The 18,312-nt window shown below is 51.7% G+C and overlaps 1 protein-coding gene across 1 annotated transcript in view; it reads right to left on the bottom strand.

Moving 5' to 3' along the window:
• uhrf1 (ubiquitin-like with PHD and ring finger domains 1) overlaps window positions 1-18,312 on the bottom strand; it is a 74,336-nt gene that overhangs the window by 20,155 nt on the left and 35,869 nt on the right. Inside the window, exon 6 of the mRNA XM_038776827.1 lies at window positions 15,006-15,192. Within this exon, the coding sequence (XP_038632755.1) occupies window positions 15,006-15,192 (187 nt within the window). The remainder of the gene's footprint in view (window positions 1-15,005; window positions 15,193-18,312) is intronic.

Raw genomic sequence — 18,312 nt, 5'->3', positions numbered from 1 at the left:
CGTAACCGCACAGCCTAACCTACACATCAAGGGACAATTTAGCTTGGCCAATGCATCGAACCAGCACACTTTGGACTTTGGGAGGAAACTGGAGCACCTGGAGGAAACCCATGCAAACACAGGGAGAACCAACAAGCTCCACACAGACAATGATCCAAGGCAGGAATTGGAACCGGATCCCTAGCACTGTGAGGCAGCCATGCTAACAACTGTGCCACCATGCCACACCACAGGGACTCTCAGCTTTGTTATCATATTTAAAGTTGCAATCTGACTCCTCGGATCAGATCTCTGTTAAAACTGAAATGGACAGGTTAAAGGTGCATTGGGTCAGGAGATAGATTTTTCTAACTTTAACCAACCCTAAGCCTGCCCAATTTTAAAGTTAAAAAATCGCCCTTTATTGCTTTGATCTTTTCCAATTCTTCCTTTTAAAAGTAGGTTTCAGTACTGCCTCATTTACCCGAGTGCTAATTTGAATAGTAAATGGCACGATAACAATCCAAATATTGTGAGCAAGAACAGTAGCATAGTGGTTGTATTACTGGATCCCTAATCCAGACGCTGGGACAAATAATCCCGAGACACATTCAAATCATTCAATGGCAGCTGGTAATTTAAATACTTAGTCTAATAGGAGCTGGAATTTAAAAATACTAGTAGCAGCAGCAATGGTAAGTATGCAATAGCTACAGATTGGCTCAATAGGAAAGGATTGGCTCAATTGGCTCTTTAGGAAAGGAAACTTGCCGTTCTTAAAACTGTCTGGCCCAGATGTGACTACAACAATGTAGTTGACTTAACTGCCATCAGAAATTGGTACAACTGATAGCTAATTGCTAGGCAAACTGCTCACCACAGAACTGCAACTGGCGGTTTCCCCACCACCACTTTCAAAAATAACAAATACCGACCATGCTGACGATGTTCACAATCAGGGAATTAAAAATAACTGATCTAGCGCCCTTAACATAATGAAATGTCACACACAAGCTTTATTAACCAAAAGGACACCAAGCCACATAACGAGATATTAAGTCAGATGACCAAATGCTTAGCCAAAGAGGGAGATTTGAGGGGATGTCTCAAATGAGAAAAAAGGTAGAGAGGTAGTGGTGTTTCTAGAACTTAGGGCCAAGGCTACTGTGGTGGAGGATTTAAAATTAAGGTGCCAGAATTAAGAGGAACACATATGGGTTTCTTCCGGGTGCTCCGGTTTCCCCCCACAGTCCAAAGATATGCAGTGTTAGGTGGATTGGCCACGCTAAATTACCGTTAGTGTCCAAAATTGCCCTTAGTGGTGGGTGGGGTTACGGAGTTGTGGGTGATGTGTTATCTGTGTTGGTCTAACATAGACTGCAACTGGATGTAGTAAAACGAGAAACAGGCTTCCGACACAGGATGGTCCAACACTGTTTTATTGAACCTGCTGATTGCTGTACATAATCTGCTGTGGGTTGACACTATTAGCCTAACTGATAACCTTCTACTGGCTTGACCAGACTAGCTCTCTACCACATGGTGACGATGTTCACTGGCCTGTGCACTGTGACTATCTCCCTAGCCGTGTCCTGTGACAGAGGGAGAGCCTTAATGCCCTGTGGGCTTTGTAGTTGGGTAGGGTGCTCTTTCCAAGAGCAGGTGCAGACTCAATGGGCTGAATGGCCTCCTTCTGCACTGTAAATTCTATAATGATATCTCACGGGTTGCAGGGCTAGAGGACATATACAGATATAGGGAACGGTGAGGCTGTAGAGAGAATTAAAAACAAGGACAAGAATTTTTACAATCAGGATGCTGTCTGATGGGGAACCAATCAAAGTTAAGAGCTCAGAGATGATAGATGAACAGGACTTGGTGCAATCCAAAACATGACAGCAATTTTAAATAACCTAAGGTTTAAAGAGGGTTGAATATGGGAAGCAGCCAGAGTGCATTGCAATTATCAGTCTGGAAGTAACAAAGCCACAAATGGGGGCTTCAGCTATTAAACGGAGAGAGGGACAAAGTTGGTCAATGTTACAGAGAAGAGTAAAAGGGTAGTGTTAGTGATGAAATGAACATGTTCAAAAAAGACATCCCACGGTCAAATAAAACACTAAATTTGTGAAGTTTTTACCCCCAATTTTAACCCCCAAGCTGTTGCTATGGAGATTGATGGAATCAGTAGCCCAGGAAATGAGTTTGAGGTGGAGACTAAAAGCAATGACTTCTAGTATCAGATGTCAGATAAACAGTTTGTTAATTTAGCACGGTTGGAGGAATTAGGGACTTCCGGTGGCGGCTATGAGGGAGTAGGTCGCACATTTGGTGGCTCCCGTTTCGGTCGGACTTTTGGACCTTTCCCCCTGACTTTTTTGTGCTTTTGAGTGCGGAACTGGAAAGCAATATTACTCAGGCACAGGACCCATACAGAATTGTATGGACCCAAGAAGCCGGAGGGACCGTAAACAGCAGAAGTGGTCAAGTAAGGGCACAATGGAGGCTGTGAGAGAGACTAGCATGGCTGGTGTTCAGAGCAAGGAGCCAACAGCCCAGCCCACAATGGAGCAGCAGCTGCTGCAGACTATGCAGCAGGGCTTTTGGCTTTGAAGCGTGACAACTTGGAGCCGCTTCAGAAGTCGATTGATCGGATGGAAAAAAGGCTGGATGATCAGGCTGAGAAGCTCCAGCAGTCGGAGAAGTCAGTGGAGGAGCCGGCTGACTTTAAAACGGTGGCAGATGTGGAGATTCGGAGACTGAGGGACCAGCAAAAAGTTCTTCTGGAAAGGCTGGAGGACCTGGACAGCAGATCTTGTCGGCAGAACGTGAGAATCGTGGGCCTCCCGGAGGGGGCAGAGGGGCTACACGCTGCCGTATATGTGGACGGTATGTTTCAGAAGTTGCTGGGGAACTAGGTGTTCCCGTGCCTGCCAGCGGTGGACAGGGCACACAGAGTGCAGGTGAGGCAGCCGCACAAGGGGGTCCCCCCACGAGCGATGGTGGTACGCTTTCACAGGTACCTGGACAAGGAACAGGTGCTGCAATGGGCAAAGACCACCCTGCGTGTGTACCAAGATTTGAGCGCGGAGGTGGCCAGGGGAGGCTACAGGCAGGTGAAGAAGATACTGTATAAAAACAAGGTAAAATTTGGGCTACTTTTTGCGGCGCGACTGTGGGTTACATAGAAGGGTCGGCACCACTATTTCGAGGAACCCGAAGAGGCGATGGACTTAGTTAAGAAGCAAGGGCTGGCCCTGAGCCGAGGGCGTTTGGACTCATGTTAGAGCTTTTAAGTATATGTGGCGTCTCCCCCGGTTTGGGATGTATCTTTTTTTTTCTTGTTTTTGCGTGGTTTTCCTGAATGTTTCCTGTTTGGGCTCTTTGCTTAGTTGGAGTTTGGCTGGGGGGAATTAATAAAGAAAACAGTTAAAAGGGTTGGGTTAAAATGGATGCTTCAGGGGAACTTTGTTCAATCTTTTTTTTTTCTGTGTCTGTATGGGTAGGACTGAACGGTGCCTGTTATTTCTTATCTTTTTTTTCTTGTTTAACCTGAATTGTGCTATTGTGGGGGTTGTTTAGGACTTGGATACAGTGTTTGCTTAAGTAGGGCTGATCTGGGGAAGTGGTGTGGAGGAGTTACTGGGAACAATGGGTGGGAGACAGGCTGGGAGCCCCAGGCTAGCTGAGTGCAGCTAGTCAATGGGAGCCGAGGTGTTCGGGGGGGGGGGGGGGAAGAGTAACGAAGTGCCCCCAACCAGACTGATCACCTGGAATGTTAGAGGGTTAAACGGACCAGTGAAGAGGGTGTGTGTGTTTGCACATCGGCAGGTTCTAAAGGCGGACATAGTCACGTTGCAGGAGACGCACCTGAAAGTGGCAGACCAGGTTAGGTTAAGGAAGGGCTGGGTCAGTCAGGTCTTTCATTCGGGACTTGATTCTAAGACGAGGGGGGTTGTGATCCTGATTAATAAAAGTGTACAATTTGAGGCGGAGGTCACAATCGTGGATGGGGGTGGCAGGTTCGTTATGGTGAGGGGTAAGCTCGAACGGGTGACAGTAGTCCTGGTCAGTGTGTATGCCCCTAATTGGGATGATGTGGATTTTATTAGGAGGATGCTAGGGAAGATCCCAGACTTGGACTCGCGTAAATTGATCATGGGTGGGGACATTAATACAGTCCTGGACCAGTCAAGCTCCAGAACGGGCAGAATGTCAGCGATGGCAAAGGAACTGAGAGGGTACATGGAGCAAATGGGGGAGCAGATCCATGGAGATTTAGCCAGCCGACGGTGACGGGGTTCTCGTGTTATTCCCACGTCCACAAGGTGTATTCCCGAATTGACTACTTTGTGGTGAGTAGGGACCTGCTGGCCGGAATGGTGGGGGCAGAATATTCGGCAATTGGCATATCGGACCATGCTCCGCACTGGGTAGACCTGCAGTTTTGTAAGGACAGCCTTCAGCGCCCACCGTGGAGACTGGAAGTTGGACTACTCGCGGACGAGGCGGTGTGAGAGGCTGAGGAAATGCATGCAGAATTACCTGCAGGTGAACGATACTGGAGAAGTCTCGGCAGCGGTGCTCTGGGAGGCACTGAAGGCAGTGGTGAGAGGGGAGCTGATTTCAATCCGGGCGTACAGGGACAGGACAGATCGGGCAGAGACAGACCGACTGATTAAGGAAATTCTACGGACGGACAGGAGTTACACAGAATCCCCGATTCCAGAGTTACTCAGGAATCGACAGAGGCTGCAGGCCGAATTTGGGGTGCTGACGACAGGCAAGGCTGTAGAGCAGCTTAGATAGGTAAGCGGCGCGATTTATGAGCACGGGGAGAAGGCCAGTAGAATGCTTGCGCAGCAACTGAGGAAGAGGGAAGCGGCCAGGGAAATACGGAGGGTAGTGGATGGGGAAGGTAATCTAGTGGGTGATCCAGCAGGGCTGAACAAGGTCTTTAGGGTCTTTTAGAGGAAGCTATACACTTCGGAACCACCGGGGGGGGGGGGGGGAGAGAGAGAAGAGATGAGGCGATTCCTGGACGGACTGATCTTCTGAAGAGTGGGGAGGGGGTTGGTGGGTGGACTGGGGGCCCTGGTCAGGATCGAAGAGGTATTGGGGGGCCTGAAGGTCATGCAGTCGGGTAAAGCCCCGGGGCCGGACAGGTATCCGGTGGAGTTTTACAAAAAAATTTGCCGGGATAGTGGGGCCGTGCTGGTCAGGGTCTTTACCGAGACAAGAGACAGAGGGAGTTTACCCCCGGCGATGTCACAGGCCACCATCTCGCTCATTCTGAAACGGGATAAGGACCCGGAGACCTGTGGGTCACGCAGGCCGATCTCCTTGGTCAATGTAGACGCTAAGTTAATGGCCAAGATTTTGCCGACCAGAATTGAGGACTGTGTACCAGATGTAATTGTGGAGGAGCAAACCGGGTTTGTAGAGGGGAGGCAGCTGGTGGCCAACATAAGAAGGCTGCTCAATGTGATTGTGATGCCCCCGGAGAGAAGGGAGGTAGAGATAGTGGTAGCCATGGATGCTGAAAAGGCCTTTGACCGGGTCGAGTGGGATTATCTGTGGGAGATACTAGGACGGTTCGGGGCAGGGTTCATCGACTGAGTTAGGCTATAGTATCAGGCCGCGGAGGCGAGTGTAAGGACGAACAGGACGACATCGGACTACTTTAGACTGCACCGTGGGACAAGACAGGGCTGCCCTCTCTCCCCACTGCTGTTTGCACTGGCCATAGAGTCATTGGCAATTGCACTGAGAGCTTCTGGGGGCTGGAAAGGGCTGGTCCGGGGCAGGGAGTGGAACATAGAGTCTCGTTATACGCAGATGATCTGCTGTTATATGTATTGGACCCAATGGTGGGGATGGGCGGTATTATGGCAACCGAGGGAATTTGGCCGGTTCTGAACAAACTGAACATGGCTAAGAGCGAGTTGTTTGTAATTCAGGCGAGGGGGCAGGAGAGTAGGCTGAAGGGGTTGCCGTTCAGTCTAGTGGGGGAAGAGTTTCCAATATTTGGGCATTCAGGTGGCACGGGACTGGGGCAGGTTGCATAAGCTCAACCTGTCCCGACTGGTGGAACGAGTGAGGGAGGAGGTCCGGAGGTGGGATGTGCTCCCGCTGTCATTGGCAGGGAGGGTGCAGACTGTTAAGTAATGGGTTAAGAGACATTGCAATTAGTTGTCTCATTTATGTTAAGTGTTCAATGATTGACACTGATATGTAATGGGGCTTCAGGTGGACTCTGGAGCTTGTGATGATCTGTAGAGTTCTGTGCAGTGAGGTTGAACCATTAAAGGTGTGTTGGTGAAAAAGGAGCTGAACTCTTGCCACAGCATCTAGTACATGCTAACATTAAGACGACGATTCTCCCGCAGTTCTTGTTTGTTTTTCAGTGTCTCCCCATCTTTATACCGCAGTCCTTCTTTAAGAGGCTGAATAAAATTATTCTGGGATTTGTATGGGCAGGGAAGTCCCCACGGGTGAAGAGGGTGATGCTTGAAAGGAGCAGAGGAGAAGGGGGGCTGGCGTTGCCGAACGTCAGCAACTATTACTGGGCAGCCAACATAACGATGATAAGGAAATGGATGGTGGGTGCGGGGTCGGTTTGGGAGCGGATGGAGGCTGCTTCGTGCAGGGGCACTAGCTTAGCAGCCCTGGTCACGGCGCCTCTGCCGCTGGCACGGTACTCCACCAGCCCGATAGTGGTGGCGGCTCTTCGGATCTGGGGCCAGTGGAGGAGGCATGTAGGGGAGGTAAGAGCATCGGTGTGGATCCCAATCTGCGGCAACCACCGATCTGCCCCGGGGAGCATGGATGGGGGGGTATCGACTGTGGAGGAGGGCGGGGATTGTGAGGATGGGGGATCTGTTCCTGGAAGAGAGCTTTCAGAGCATGAGGGCGCTGGAGAAGTTTGGGCTGGTGAGAGTGAATGACTTTAGATACTTGCAGGTGAGGGATTTTGTACGCAGACTGGTGCCGTCCTTCCCACATCTCTCACCAAAGGGGAGGCAGGACAGGGTAGTTTCTAGGGGAGAGGGTAGAGTTTCAGGCGTCTACAAGGAACTAATGGGAGCCGAGGATGCACAGACCGAGGATCTGAAGCTTAAGTGGGAGGAGGAGCGTGGGAGGAGGAGCTTCCGGGGGGGGGGGGGGGGGGGGGGGAAGAGAGAGGAGAGGGAAACACGACCACAACATGCACCAGGCTCAGCTTGATCCTGTTTAAGGTCGTGCACCGGGCCCACATGACGGTGGCCCGGATGAGCAGATTCTTCGGGCTGGAGGACAAGTGTGCTAGATGCGCCGGAGGGCCAGCTAACTATGTACACATGTTCTGGTTGTGCCATAAACTCAGGGGGTATTGGCAGGGATTCGCAGATGTCATGTCCCGGGTATTGAAAACTGGGATGCGAATGAGCCCGGAGATGGCAATCTTTGGGGTTTTGGAGGACCCGGGAATCCAGGAAAAGAGAGAGGCCAACATTCTGGCCTTTGCTTCCTTGGTAGCCCAGCGACGAATACTGTTAGCATGGAGGGTCTCAAAGCCCCCGAGGGCTGAGGTATGGCTATCGGACATGGCGAGCTTTCTTGGCCTTGAGAAAGTCAAGTTCGCCTTGAGAGGTTCGCTACTAGGGTTCGCCCGAAGGTGGCAGCCATTTATTGACTTCTTCGCAGAGGAGTAAGTGGGGGGGGGGGGGGGGGGGGGGGGGGGGGGGAAGGGTAGAGTAGCGTAAGGGGGGATATTGAGGCAGGTCCGTGCGTGAACAGACCCGTGGTTTGCACTATGTTTAATTAGTAATTTGTGCCTGTACAATGTCACTTTTTCTATATGCCTAAAATACCTCAATAAAATTGTTTGTTTAAAAAAAAAGGGTGGAGGAATTAAGAGAGGTAGTGGTGAGGTAGGGCTGGGTGTCATCACATGTGTACACGTTTAAAAAAAAAATCAATTTAGAGTATCCTCTAATTAAGGGGCAATTTAGTGTGGCCAATCCACCTACCCTGCACACCTTTTTGGGTTGAGGGTGAGACCCACACAGACTTGGGGACAATGTGCAAACTCCACACGGACAGTGACACAGGTCCTCAGCGCCGTGAGACAGCAGTGCTAACCACTGTGCCACCCTATATGTGTACAAGTTAATGTTGTGCTTTGAATGATGTCGACTAATGGGCAGCATGTACACAATAGGAGATGGCCACGGATGGATCTTGGTGAGGTACCAAGAGAAAGCAGTGTGGAAGCAAAAAGAAAATCAATTGCAAGTAATACCATGGATCAGATTATATAATAGAACCAAGTGATAACAGTTCCACCCAACTGGATGATAGTGAAGAGAATGGTATGGTCAACCATGTCAGTCACATAGATGTCATGTGTCTTTCACATAGATGTCATGTGTCTTTGCTATGAACTGTTTCAGTATTGTGGCAAGGGCAGAAACCAGATTGGTAGGATTCAAACATGGTGTTTAGAGAATAGTGGGCATGGATTTGGGAGGCGGAAACACGTTCAAAAACATGAGAAGAAAAGATGGCAAGGAAAGTGGAGTAACGGTCTAGACTTTTGAGAAGCAGGATAATGATGGCAGATTTAAGGAAAGATGGACAACACCTGAAGAGAGATTAATATCAGCTTACATCAGGACAGGGGTGGGGGTTGGACAGTTAAGTGGGAATTAAGTTCCAGGGAACACAAGGTGTTCATAGAAAAGATGAGTGCAGAGATTGCACGAGGAGAGGAAGGAGAGAAACTAGGACAGGGCAAGGCATTAGAGGAACTTTGGCAAATGGAAAGAGTTGGTAGAGGCATCTGATCAGATCGTCTTGATCATACTGACCAAGTCCACTAGCTCCACATATTTCTTAGAAAAAGTTCACAATTTTGTTTCACCAAGTACCCTTTGGAGCACTGTTTATGGGACTTTACAGGGCACAAAATGGCTATTGTATTTGTTCAAGTAACAGTGACTGCAATGAAATAATTTAATGTAGTCGATAGTAGATAACTACTCTTCAGTTATTGCAGAAATATTATTCGAGGAGTGGGGGCTGCTTAATTACAATGCCCACTGGTAGGAAACTAACCTCCTCTCAAAGGTAAAATGGTTGTGTAATCACATCCAGGCAGACTTCCGGTTGCGGCTATGCGGAGCTAAGTCGCACGTTCAGCAGCTCCCGCTAGGAACGGACTTTTGGGCTCTTTTTAGGGCCCCCAACGGAACTTTTTCGGCGTCTCCTGGTGTGGGAAGGAGTCAGCAACATTTCCCCAGCGGTGTATGGCCTGGACCAGGAGTGGGGCGAGTACAAAAGTGGTAGCAAAGCCAAAGCAGAAGCAAGGGAAGAAGCACAAGATGGTGGCGGGTGGAGACCAGGCGGCATGAATGCAGTGGGCACAGGAGCAGCAGGAGGCTCTTCAGCGCTGCTTCAGTGAGCTTAAAACGGAGCTGCTGGAGCCGATGATGGCTTCAATTAGTAAGCTGCTGGAAACTCAAGACGGCCGAGGGGATGGCGATCCGAGAGGTCCGACAAAAGGTCTCCGAAAACGAGGACAAGATCTTAGGCCTCGCGGTGAAGGTGCACCATAAAAAATGGAAGGAGCGGTTCGAGGAGGTGGAGAACCGTTCAAGGCGGAAAAATCTGCGGATCCTGGGCCACCCGGAGGGGCCGGACTTGGGGGCCTATGTGGTCACCATGCTAAATTCGCTGGTGGGAGCTGGGCCCTTCCAGGGGCCCCTGGAGCTGGAGGGGGCCCACAGAGTACTGGCAAGAAGGCAACAAGCCTAATGAGCCGCCGCGGGCAGTGCTGGTGCGGTTCCACCGGTTTACTGACCGGGAGTGTGTGCTCAGGTGGGCCAAGAAGGAGCGGAGCAGCAGGTGGAAGAACGCGGAGGTACGGATCTACCAGAACTGGAGTGCGGCGGTGGCAAAGAAGAGGGCCGGGTACAACCGGACGAAGGCGGTGCCACACAGGAAGGGAGTTAAGTTCGGCATGCTGCAGCCAGCCTGTCTGTGGGTCACCTACAAGGGACGACACTTTTACTTTGAGTCCCCGGAGGAGGCGTGGGCCTTCGTACAGGCCGAAAAATTGGACTGAAACTGAGGGTTGGGTACAGGGGCTTGCGTGTAGCTGTGTTACATTTTGATTGGTTGGGGGGGGGGGGGGGGGGGGGGGTTCTCTGTTTATTGTTGGTTCTTTGTTGCTTTTCGGGTGGGTGGGGCACTGTTTTTGCTTGGGTCTGTCAGATGGGCTCAGGGAGGGGGGCGGACCTGCAATGTGGGGGGCCGATGGCAGGAAGGGGACCGGGCCGGTAAAGGGAGCGGCGTCAGAGGAGGCGGGGTCGGGTAGGTGGAAAGCGCGGGCTTCTTCCCGCGCTGAGGGCTGAAGGGGGCGGGGCCGGAGCTGGGAAGCACGGGCTTTTTTCCGCGCTGAGAGCGGAAGGGGGTGGAGGAGAACCTGCTGGTGGGCAATGGGGAGGAGGGGAAGCCCCACGCTGAGAGGGGTCGAAGGAGTGGCCGGGGTCAGCTGACTTGCGGGAGTGCAATGGAGGGAGCAATGCAGCTAGGGGGGATCCTAGCTGGGGGTGGGGCGGGGAGTACCGGGTTGCTGCTGTAACAGCCAAGAGGGAGCTGGAGCAGGTAGCGGAGGTCGGGATGGGGATCTGCCGCCGTGGGGAACAGGCCGTGCGAGGGCACGTGGCGGGCTGAGGAAGGGTAATGGCTAGTCGGCGTGGGAGTGGGGTAGGTAGCTCCCTGATCCGGCTGATAACCTGGAATGTAAGGGGACTGAATTGGCCGGTCAAACGGGCCCGCGTGTTTGCGCACCTGGAGGGGCTGAAAGCGGATGTGGTCATGCTTCAGGAGATGCACCTGAAGGTGGCGGAGCAGGTTAGATTGCGGAAGGGATGGGTCGGCCAGGTGTTTCTTTCGGGGCTGGATGCAAAAATATCAGGAGGTGGCGATCCTGGTGGGAAAGAGGGGGTCGTTCGAGGCGTCGAACGTTGTGGCAGACAGTGGTGGGAGGTATGTGATGGTAAGTGGCAGGCTGCAGGGGGAGCGGGTGGTGCTGGTCAATGTATACGCCCCGAATTGGGACGATGCGGGTTTCATGCGGCGCATGTTGGGCCGGATTCCAGACTTGGAGACGGGGGCCTGATAATGGGGGGAGATTTCAACACGGTGCTGGACCCGGCACTGGATCGATCCAGATCCAGGATGGGTAGGAGGCCAGCGGCGGCTAAGGTGCTGAGGGGGTTGATGGACCAGATGGGGGGGGGGGTTGATCCATGGAGGTTTGCGAGACCGAGGGCCAGGGAATTTTCATTCTTCTCCCATGTGCACAAGGCCTATTCCCGGATTTATTTTTTTGTTATGAGTAGGGCGCTGATTACGAGAGTGGAGAATACGGAGTACTCGCCGATAACCATTTCTGATCACGCCCCGCATTGGGCGAGACCAACGCCCGCTTTGGCAATTAGAGGTGGGGTTGCTGGCGGACGAGGAGGTGGGCGGGCGGGTCCGAGGTTGTATTGAGAGGTACCTGGAGGCCAATGACAATGGTGAGGTCCAAGTGGGGACGGTCTGGGAGGCGCTGAAGGCGGTGGTTAGGAGAAAGTTGATCTCCATCCGGGCCCACAGGGAAAGGAGAGAGCCGAGAGAGAGGGAGAGGCTGGTGGGGGAGATGGTGAGGGTGGACAAGAGGTACGCGGAGGCTCCGGAGGAGGAATTGCTTAGGGAGCGGCGTAGTCTCCAGGCCGAATTCGACCTATTGACCACCAGGAAGGCGGAAGTTCAGTGGAGGAAGGCGCGGTGTATGAATATGGGAAAAGGCGAGCCGGATGTTGGCGCAACAGCGTCGGAAGCGAGATGCGTCTAGGGAGATCGGTGGAATTAAGGATAGGGGAGGGAACGTGGTGCGAAGTGGGGTAGGCATCAATGGGGTATTCAGGGACTTCTATGAGGAACTGTATCGGTCCGAACCCCACTGGAAGGGGGGGGGGGGGGGGGGGTGCGTTTTATGGGCCGGCTGAGATTCCAGAGGGTGGAGGAGGGACAGGTGGAGGGACTGGGGGCGCCGGTTGGGCTGGAGGAGTATGCAGTCGAGGAAGGCGCTGGGGTCGGATGGGTTCCCGGTCGAATTCGATAAGACGTATGCAGGCCTGCTGGGCCCTCTGTTGGTTAGGACCTTCGACGAGGCAAGGGAAGGAGGGGCTTTGCCTCTGACGATGTCTCGGGCGCTGATTTCCTTGATCCTTAAGCGGGACAAGGATCCTCTGCAGTGTGGGTCATATAGGCCGATCTCGCTCTTAAATGTAGACGCCAAGTTGTTGGCGAAGATTTTAGCCACGAGGGTAGAGGACAGTGTGCCGCAGGTTATTCGCGAGGATCAAACGGGGTTCGTGAAAGGGAGGCGGTTGAATACTAACATACGGAGGCTATTGAATGTTATAATGATGCCGGCGGTGGAAGGGGAGGCAGAGATACTGGTGGTGATGGACGCGGAGAAGGCCTTCGATAGGGTAGAGTGGGGGTACTTGTGGGAAGTGCTGAAAAGGTTCGGGGAGGGGTTTGTCAGGTGGGTGAAGCTGCTATATGAGGCCACGAATAGGAGGAGGTCGGAGTATTTTCAGCTATACCGAGGGACGAGGCAGGGGTGTCCCCTGTCCCCCCTGCTTTTTGTGCTAGCAATTGAACCCCTGGCCATGGCGTTGAGGGAGTCGAGGAACTGGAGGGGGCTGGTGCAAGGTGGGGAGGAACACCGAGTGTCGCTCTATGCGGATGACCTGTTGTTGTATGGTGGGGGGAATGCCGGAGGTAATGAGGATTCTCAGGGAGTTTGGGGATTTCTCAGGGTACAAGCTCAACATGGGGAAGAGCGAGCTGTTCGTTGTTCACCCAGGGGACCAGGAGGGGGGGGATTGGTAAGCTCCCATTAAAAAGGGCGGAGGTGCTTTAGGTACTTAGGGGTCCAGGTGGCCAGGAGCTGGGGGGCCTTGCACAAGTTTAACCTCACGAGGCTGGTGGAGCAAATGGAGGAGGAGTTTAAGAGGTGGGACATGCTGCGCTGTCTTTGGCTGGTAGGATGCAGTCAGTCAAGATGACGGTGCTCCCAAGATTTCTGTTCCTGTTCCAGTGCCTCCCCATCCTTATCCCGAAGGCCTTCTTCAGGCGGGTTAATAGGAGCATTACAGGGTTTGTCTGGGCACAGGGGACCTCGAGGGTGAGAAGGGTGTTGCTGGAGCGGGGCAGGGATGGGGGGGGGGCTGGCGCTGCCCAACCTCTGTGGGTATTACTTGGCTGCGAATGCAGCGATGGTGCGCAAGTGGGTGATGGAGGGGGAAGGGGCAGCATGAAGAGGATGGAAGCCGCGTCCTGTGTGGGCACGAGCCTGGAGGCGCTGGTGACGGCGCTGCTGCCGCTCCCTCCAACGAGGTATACCACGAGCCTGGTGGTGGCGGCTACCCTCAAGATTTGGGGGCAATGGAGGTGGCACAGGGGGGAGGTAGGGGCTTCGGTGAGGTCCCCGATATGGGGGAACCACCGGTTTGTCCCGGGGAGAATTGACACAGGGCAGGTATTAGGAAGATGGGGGACCTGTTTGTGGACGGGAAGTTCGCGAGCCTGGGTGAGTTGGAGGAGAAGCTCGGGCTCCCCCCGGGGAACGCATTCAGATATGGGCTTTTGTCAGGTGGCAGGTAGCGGAGTTCCCACTGCTGCCGCCGCGCGGGTCCAGGACAGGGTGCTCTCGGAGGTGTGGGTTGGAGAGGGGAGGATCTCGGCAACGTACCAAGTGATGCAGGAGGAGGACGAGGCCTCGGTGGAGGAGCTAACGGGTAAATGGGAGGAGGAGCTGGGGGAGGAGATCGAGGAGGGGACGTGGGCGGACGCCCTGGGGAGGGTGAACTCCTCTTCTTGCGCGAGGCTCAGCCTCATACAATTTAAGGTGCTGCATAGGACTCACATGACCGGGACAAGGATGAGCCGGTTTTTTGCGAGTGAGGACAGGTGTGTTAGGTGCTCAGGGAGCCCAGCAAACCATGCCCACATGTTCTGGGCATGCTCAGCACTGGAGGAATTTTGGAAGGGCGTAGCAAGGACTGTGTCGAGGGTGGTAGGATCCAGGGTCAAACCGGGCTGGAGGCTCGCAGGGGAGCCGGAAGTGCAGGAGGCGAAAGAGGCCGGTATTCTGGCCTTTGCGTCCCTGGTAGCCCGGCGGAGGATTCTTCTTCAGTGGAAGGATACGCGGCCCCCGGGCGTGGAGGCCTGGATCAATGCTATGGCGGGGTTCATTGAAATTGGAGAAGGTGAAATTTGCCCTAAGGGGATCGGTGCAGGAGTTTTTCAGGAGGTGGCAACCATTCCTAGATTTCCTGGCAGAGCGGTAGAAAAAGGCCAACAGCAGCGTGTTGATGACGGGTGTTAATTAATTTATTTTGTATATATGGGGGGGGGGGTTTGGTTTCCTCTTTTCTTTTTGTATTTTGTTATTGAAAATTTGAAAAAAAAATTATTTAAAAAAAAAAAAATATTTTTTAATCACATCCAGGCATAATCAGGAGTACACAACCTACAGGATTGGAAATATCAAAGTTAAGGAAGCAAATCATCAGCAATAATCATCAACAATGATCTCCCGCATATTCGGAGTTGTGGGCCACATGAGGAACTAACGACGTTAGGATTGTTAAACCCTATTCAACGCATTAATAAACTCCTGAATTGGACAGCATGGTGGTGCAGTGATTAGCACTGCTGCATCACGGCGCAAGGACCCAAGTTCGTTCCTGGCCTCAGGTCACTGTGGAGTTTGCACATTCTCCCAGTGTCTGCATGGATCTCACCCCACAACCTAAAGATGTGCAGGTTAGGTGGATTGGGCATGTTAATTGCTCCTTAATTAGAAAAAAATTTGGGTACTTTAAATTAATAAATAAATAAACATTTGAACTTTTTTTTTTTAAAGGTTCTGTTAATTCCCCAGTAGAAACATAGCATTAAAGTGGAGGTCAACGTACCAGTCTTCGACTTCTGGTATGCTAGTGAGAGGAGGGTTAAGGCAGTAGGTATGATAGGCCATATCACACTCATCACAAAGCAGTTGCTTCCCTGGGTCACCTTTCCCACCACATATGTGACAGGCACACTGTTTGCAGTCCTTGTTAGGGTTATCTTTGCAATGCTTGCATTCAGGTCCATTCTGCCCTAGAGACGAAAAATAAACACAAAAAATCTAATATACAGTATTGAGATTCAATGCCACTTTAAAATTACTAGGGGGATAAACAAGTCAGCAAAATGCAACAGTGCCTTAATTTTTCCCTCCTCGACCTTCTGGTGCATCCCCAACTATAACATGATTCAAGTTCAGACTTTACTTCCCTGTAAAGCAGCTAGCCTGCATTTTGCAATTTTACATCGAGACAGGCAACTCATTACACAGCAGTAGACAAACCAGTATCCTACCACAATGGTTCAGCTCAGTTCAGAAAGCTACTCTATTACATGGTTGTTTGCAATAAGAGGATTTGGTCTCAGTACAGAATGCCAGCTAATAGTCACTAAGTAAAAGTAAACTGCGCATAACATACAAGTTATAACTTTAAGCAAAAGACCAATTCACATGCTCAGGATTGAGTCCATCCATCAGCTATTCCAATTAAATGAGGTGGGGTGGGGTAGCAGGCATGGTACAGGACGAGGAATTCAGATGGCACAAATGCAAGTCACACTGCAGAAAAATACGAAAAGGAATTCAATAAAAATGATAGTTTGGGGGGTCAGCACCTTACAGAAGAGAAGATTCTCATGAAAATTCAACTGTGGTGCAGTGGTTAGCACTGCTGCATCGCAGCGCTGAGGACCTGAGTTCGATCCCAGGTCCCAAGTCACTGTCCATGTGGAGTTTGCACTTCTCCCCGTGCTTGCATGGATCTCACCCCCCACAGCCCAAAAATATGCAGGGCAAGTGGATGGGCCACCCTAAATTGTTTTTTTTTTTAAATAATGAAAATTCAACTGGTCCAGGTTAGTGAACCTACCATTCATAGTCAAGCTATCAGCGGTTTCACAGTATAAGTGCCAGAACAGGAGACTTCCAGTAGCAACATGTTGGTAGAGGTCACACGTTGGGTAACTCCCGCTAGTCTTCGATTTTTCAGCCTTTCTGCACAGTCTCAGGGGTACTTTTTGGAAGATCTGGTGGAAGTTAAGGAATCGGTGGAATGTCAACATTCCAGATGAAAGGTCAGGGAGCAAGGGGCGAGCGAAAGTTCGCCAGCGAGTGCTACTGTCAGTCCAGCAGGAGGGAAGATGGCAGGTGCTGGTTCGTCGGGTGGGGCTGCTCCCATTACGATTGAAACTCTGACTGAGGTGTATCAGGGGAGTTTGAACGACTGTTTGCTAAACATCTAGAGGTGCATCGGAGAGAGATGATGATGACCCCGCTCAAGGACGGTGGAGGAGACGCTTACTCCAATAAAGGGGGTTTTGACAAAAACTTTGATGGAGGTGCGGGAACAAGGAGAGAAGATGAAGGCTGTGGAAGAGGCACTGTCGCAGCAGAGCAACTAGCTCACCTCGATGAGGAGGAGCTGTGAAGGATGGTGGAGAGCAATAAAGGGCTTGGAGCCAAATTGGAGGCCCTGGAGAACAGGTTGTGGAGACAGAACTTGAGGATCACGGGCTTACCTGAAGGGGTGGAGGACGGAGGCCGACCGAGTACTTTGCGGACATGTTCACCTAATTGATGGGTGAGGGAAAAAAACCTCCCTCTATACGAGTTGGAGAGGGCCGAGGAATTGGGAGTATTTGGTTATTTTCCCCCACCGGTGCATGTGTTCTCAAGGTTTGTGGGAAAGGCACTGTTAGCTAGAGTTCAGATGGCAGAGAATTTGGCAATTGTGATTTCAGACCATGCTCCACATTGGATAGACGTGGACCTGTAGAAGGGGTTACCCCAGAAGCTGGGGTGGAGGCTGGATGTGGGATTGTTGGCAGACCAGAGTTTGTGTGTTAGAAATGAAATGAAAATCGCTTATTGGCTTCAATGAAGTTACTGTGAAAAGCCCCTAGTCGCCACATTCCGGCGCCTGTCCGGGGAGGCTGGTACGGGAATCGAACCGTGCTCCTGGCCTGCTTTAAAAACCAACGATTTAGCCCAGTGAGCTAAACCAGAATGGGGATGATGATCAAGGATTGCATGAGGTTTAACTAAATGGCGATGGACTCAGAGGTTTTGGAGGTTCAGGAGTGAGGGGTGAGGTTATTTCATTTCAGGCTAACATGGATAAAGGTGCAAGGGAGGAACACCAACGATTGATAAAGATTCTGGAAGTAGACGGGAAGTCTCCGGTGTGGGACCTTTGGTGAAGAGGAAAGAGTTGCAGGCGAGGTTTGATCTGTTGTCCACAGGGAAAGCGGTGCGTAGCTGAAAAAGGCCAAGGGGCCGACTATGATTCTGGAGGGAAGGCCAGCTGTATGTTGGCCGCTCAGCTCCGTAGGCAAACTGCGGCGAGGGAGATAGTTTGGGCGAACTGGTGGTGGCAGATTAATAAGGTGTTTGAGGAGTTTTACAGAGACCTGTATAAGTTGGAACCACCAGCAGACGAGCTGAACAGGAGGGAGTTTTTTTTGGTGGTGGAGGGGGGGGGGGGGGGGGTGGTTAAGAGTGCTGAAACATGGGTGAAGTGGAGAGGGTGGGCCTGGAGGAGTGGTGGGGGTAGAGGTGAAGGTGGTGATTGGGAGGATGCAAGCAGGAAAGGCAGCGGGGCCGGATGGTTTCCTGGTGGAATTCTATAAGAAATTTAAGGATAAGCTGGCACCATTGTTGCTGAAAATGTTCACAGATTCGATGGTCAGGCACGTTTTGCCAAAAACAATGGGACAGACCTTCATCTCGCTGCTGCTAAAAAAGGATATGGACCCGATGGAGTGGGGGTCATACAGGTTTATCTCTGCTGAATGTAGATGCAAGATATTGGCAACGGTGCTGGCATTAAAATTGGAAGTGTGCCTACATTGGATGATTGGGGAGGATCAAATGGGGTTCACAAGTGCAGACAGCTGTCGTTGAATGTGCGGCGGCTGCTGAATGTGGTGCTTTCTCCATCGGTAGAAAGGGAGTTGGAGGTGGCATTAGATGCGGAGAAGGCGTTTGATCGGGTGGAGTGGAGCTATCTGATTGAGTTGTTGGAGGTCCCCCCTTCAATTTACATTGGCAAGAGCCCTTGATCATTGTGCTTAAGAGTTCAAAGTTGTGGAAGGGGATAGTGGGGGACACGAATGATTTATCATTATACATTTCGGAGCCGATCTTTTATTACT

This window comes from Scyliorhinus canicula, chromosome 18 (genome assembly GCF_902713615.1).
Source record: "Scyliorhinus canicula chromosome 18, sScyCan1.1, whole genome shotgun sequence".
Taxonomy (NCBI): domain Eukaryota; kingdom Metazoa; phylum Chordata; class Chondrichthyes; order Carcharhiniformes; family Scyliorhinidae; genus Scyliorhinus; species Scyliorhinus canicula.
Note: the sequence above shows the minus strand (reverse complement) of the source record. Positions and strands in the feature narration are given on the sequence as shown.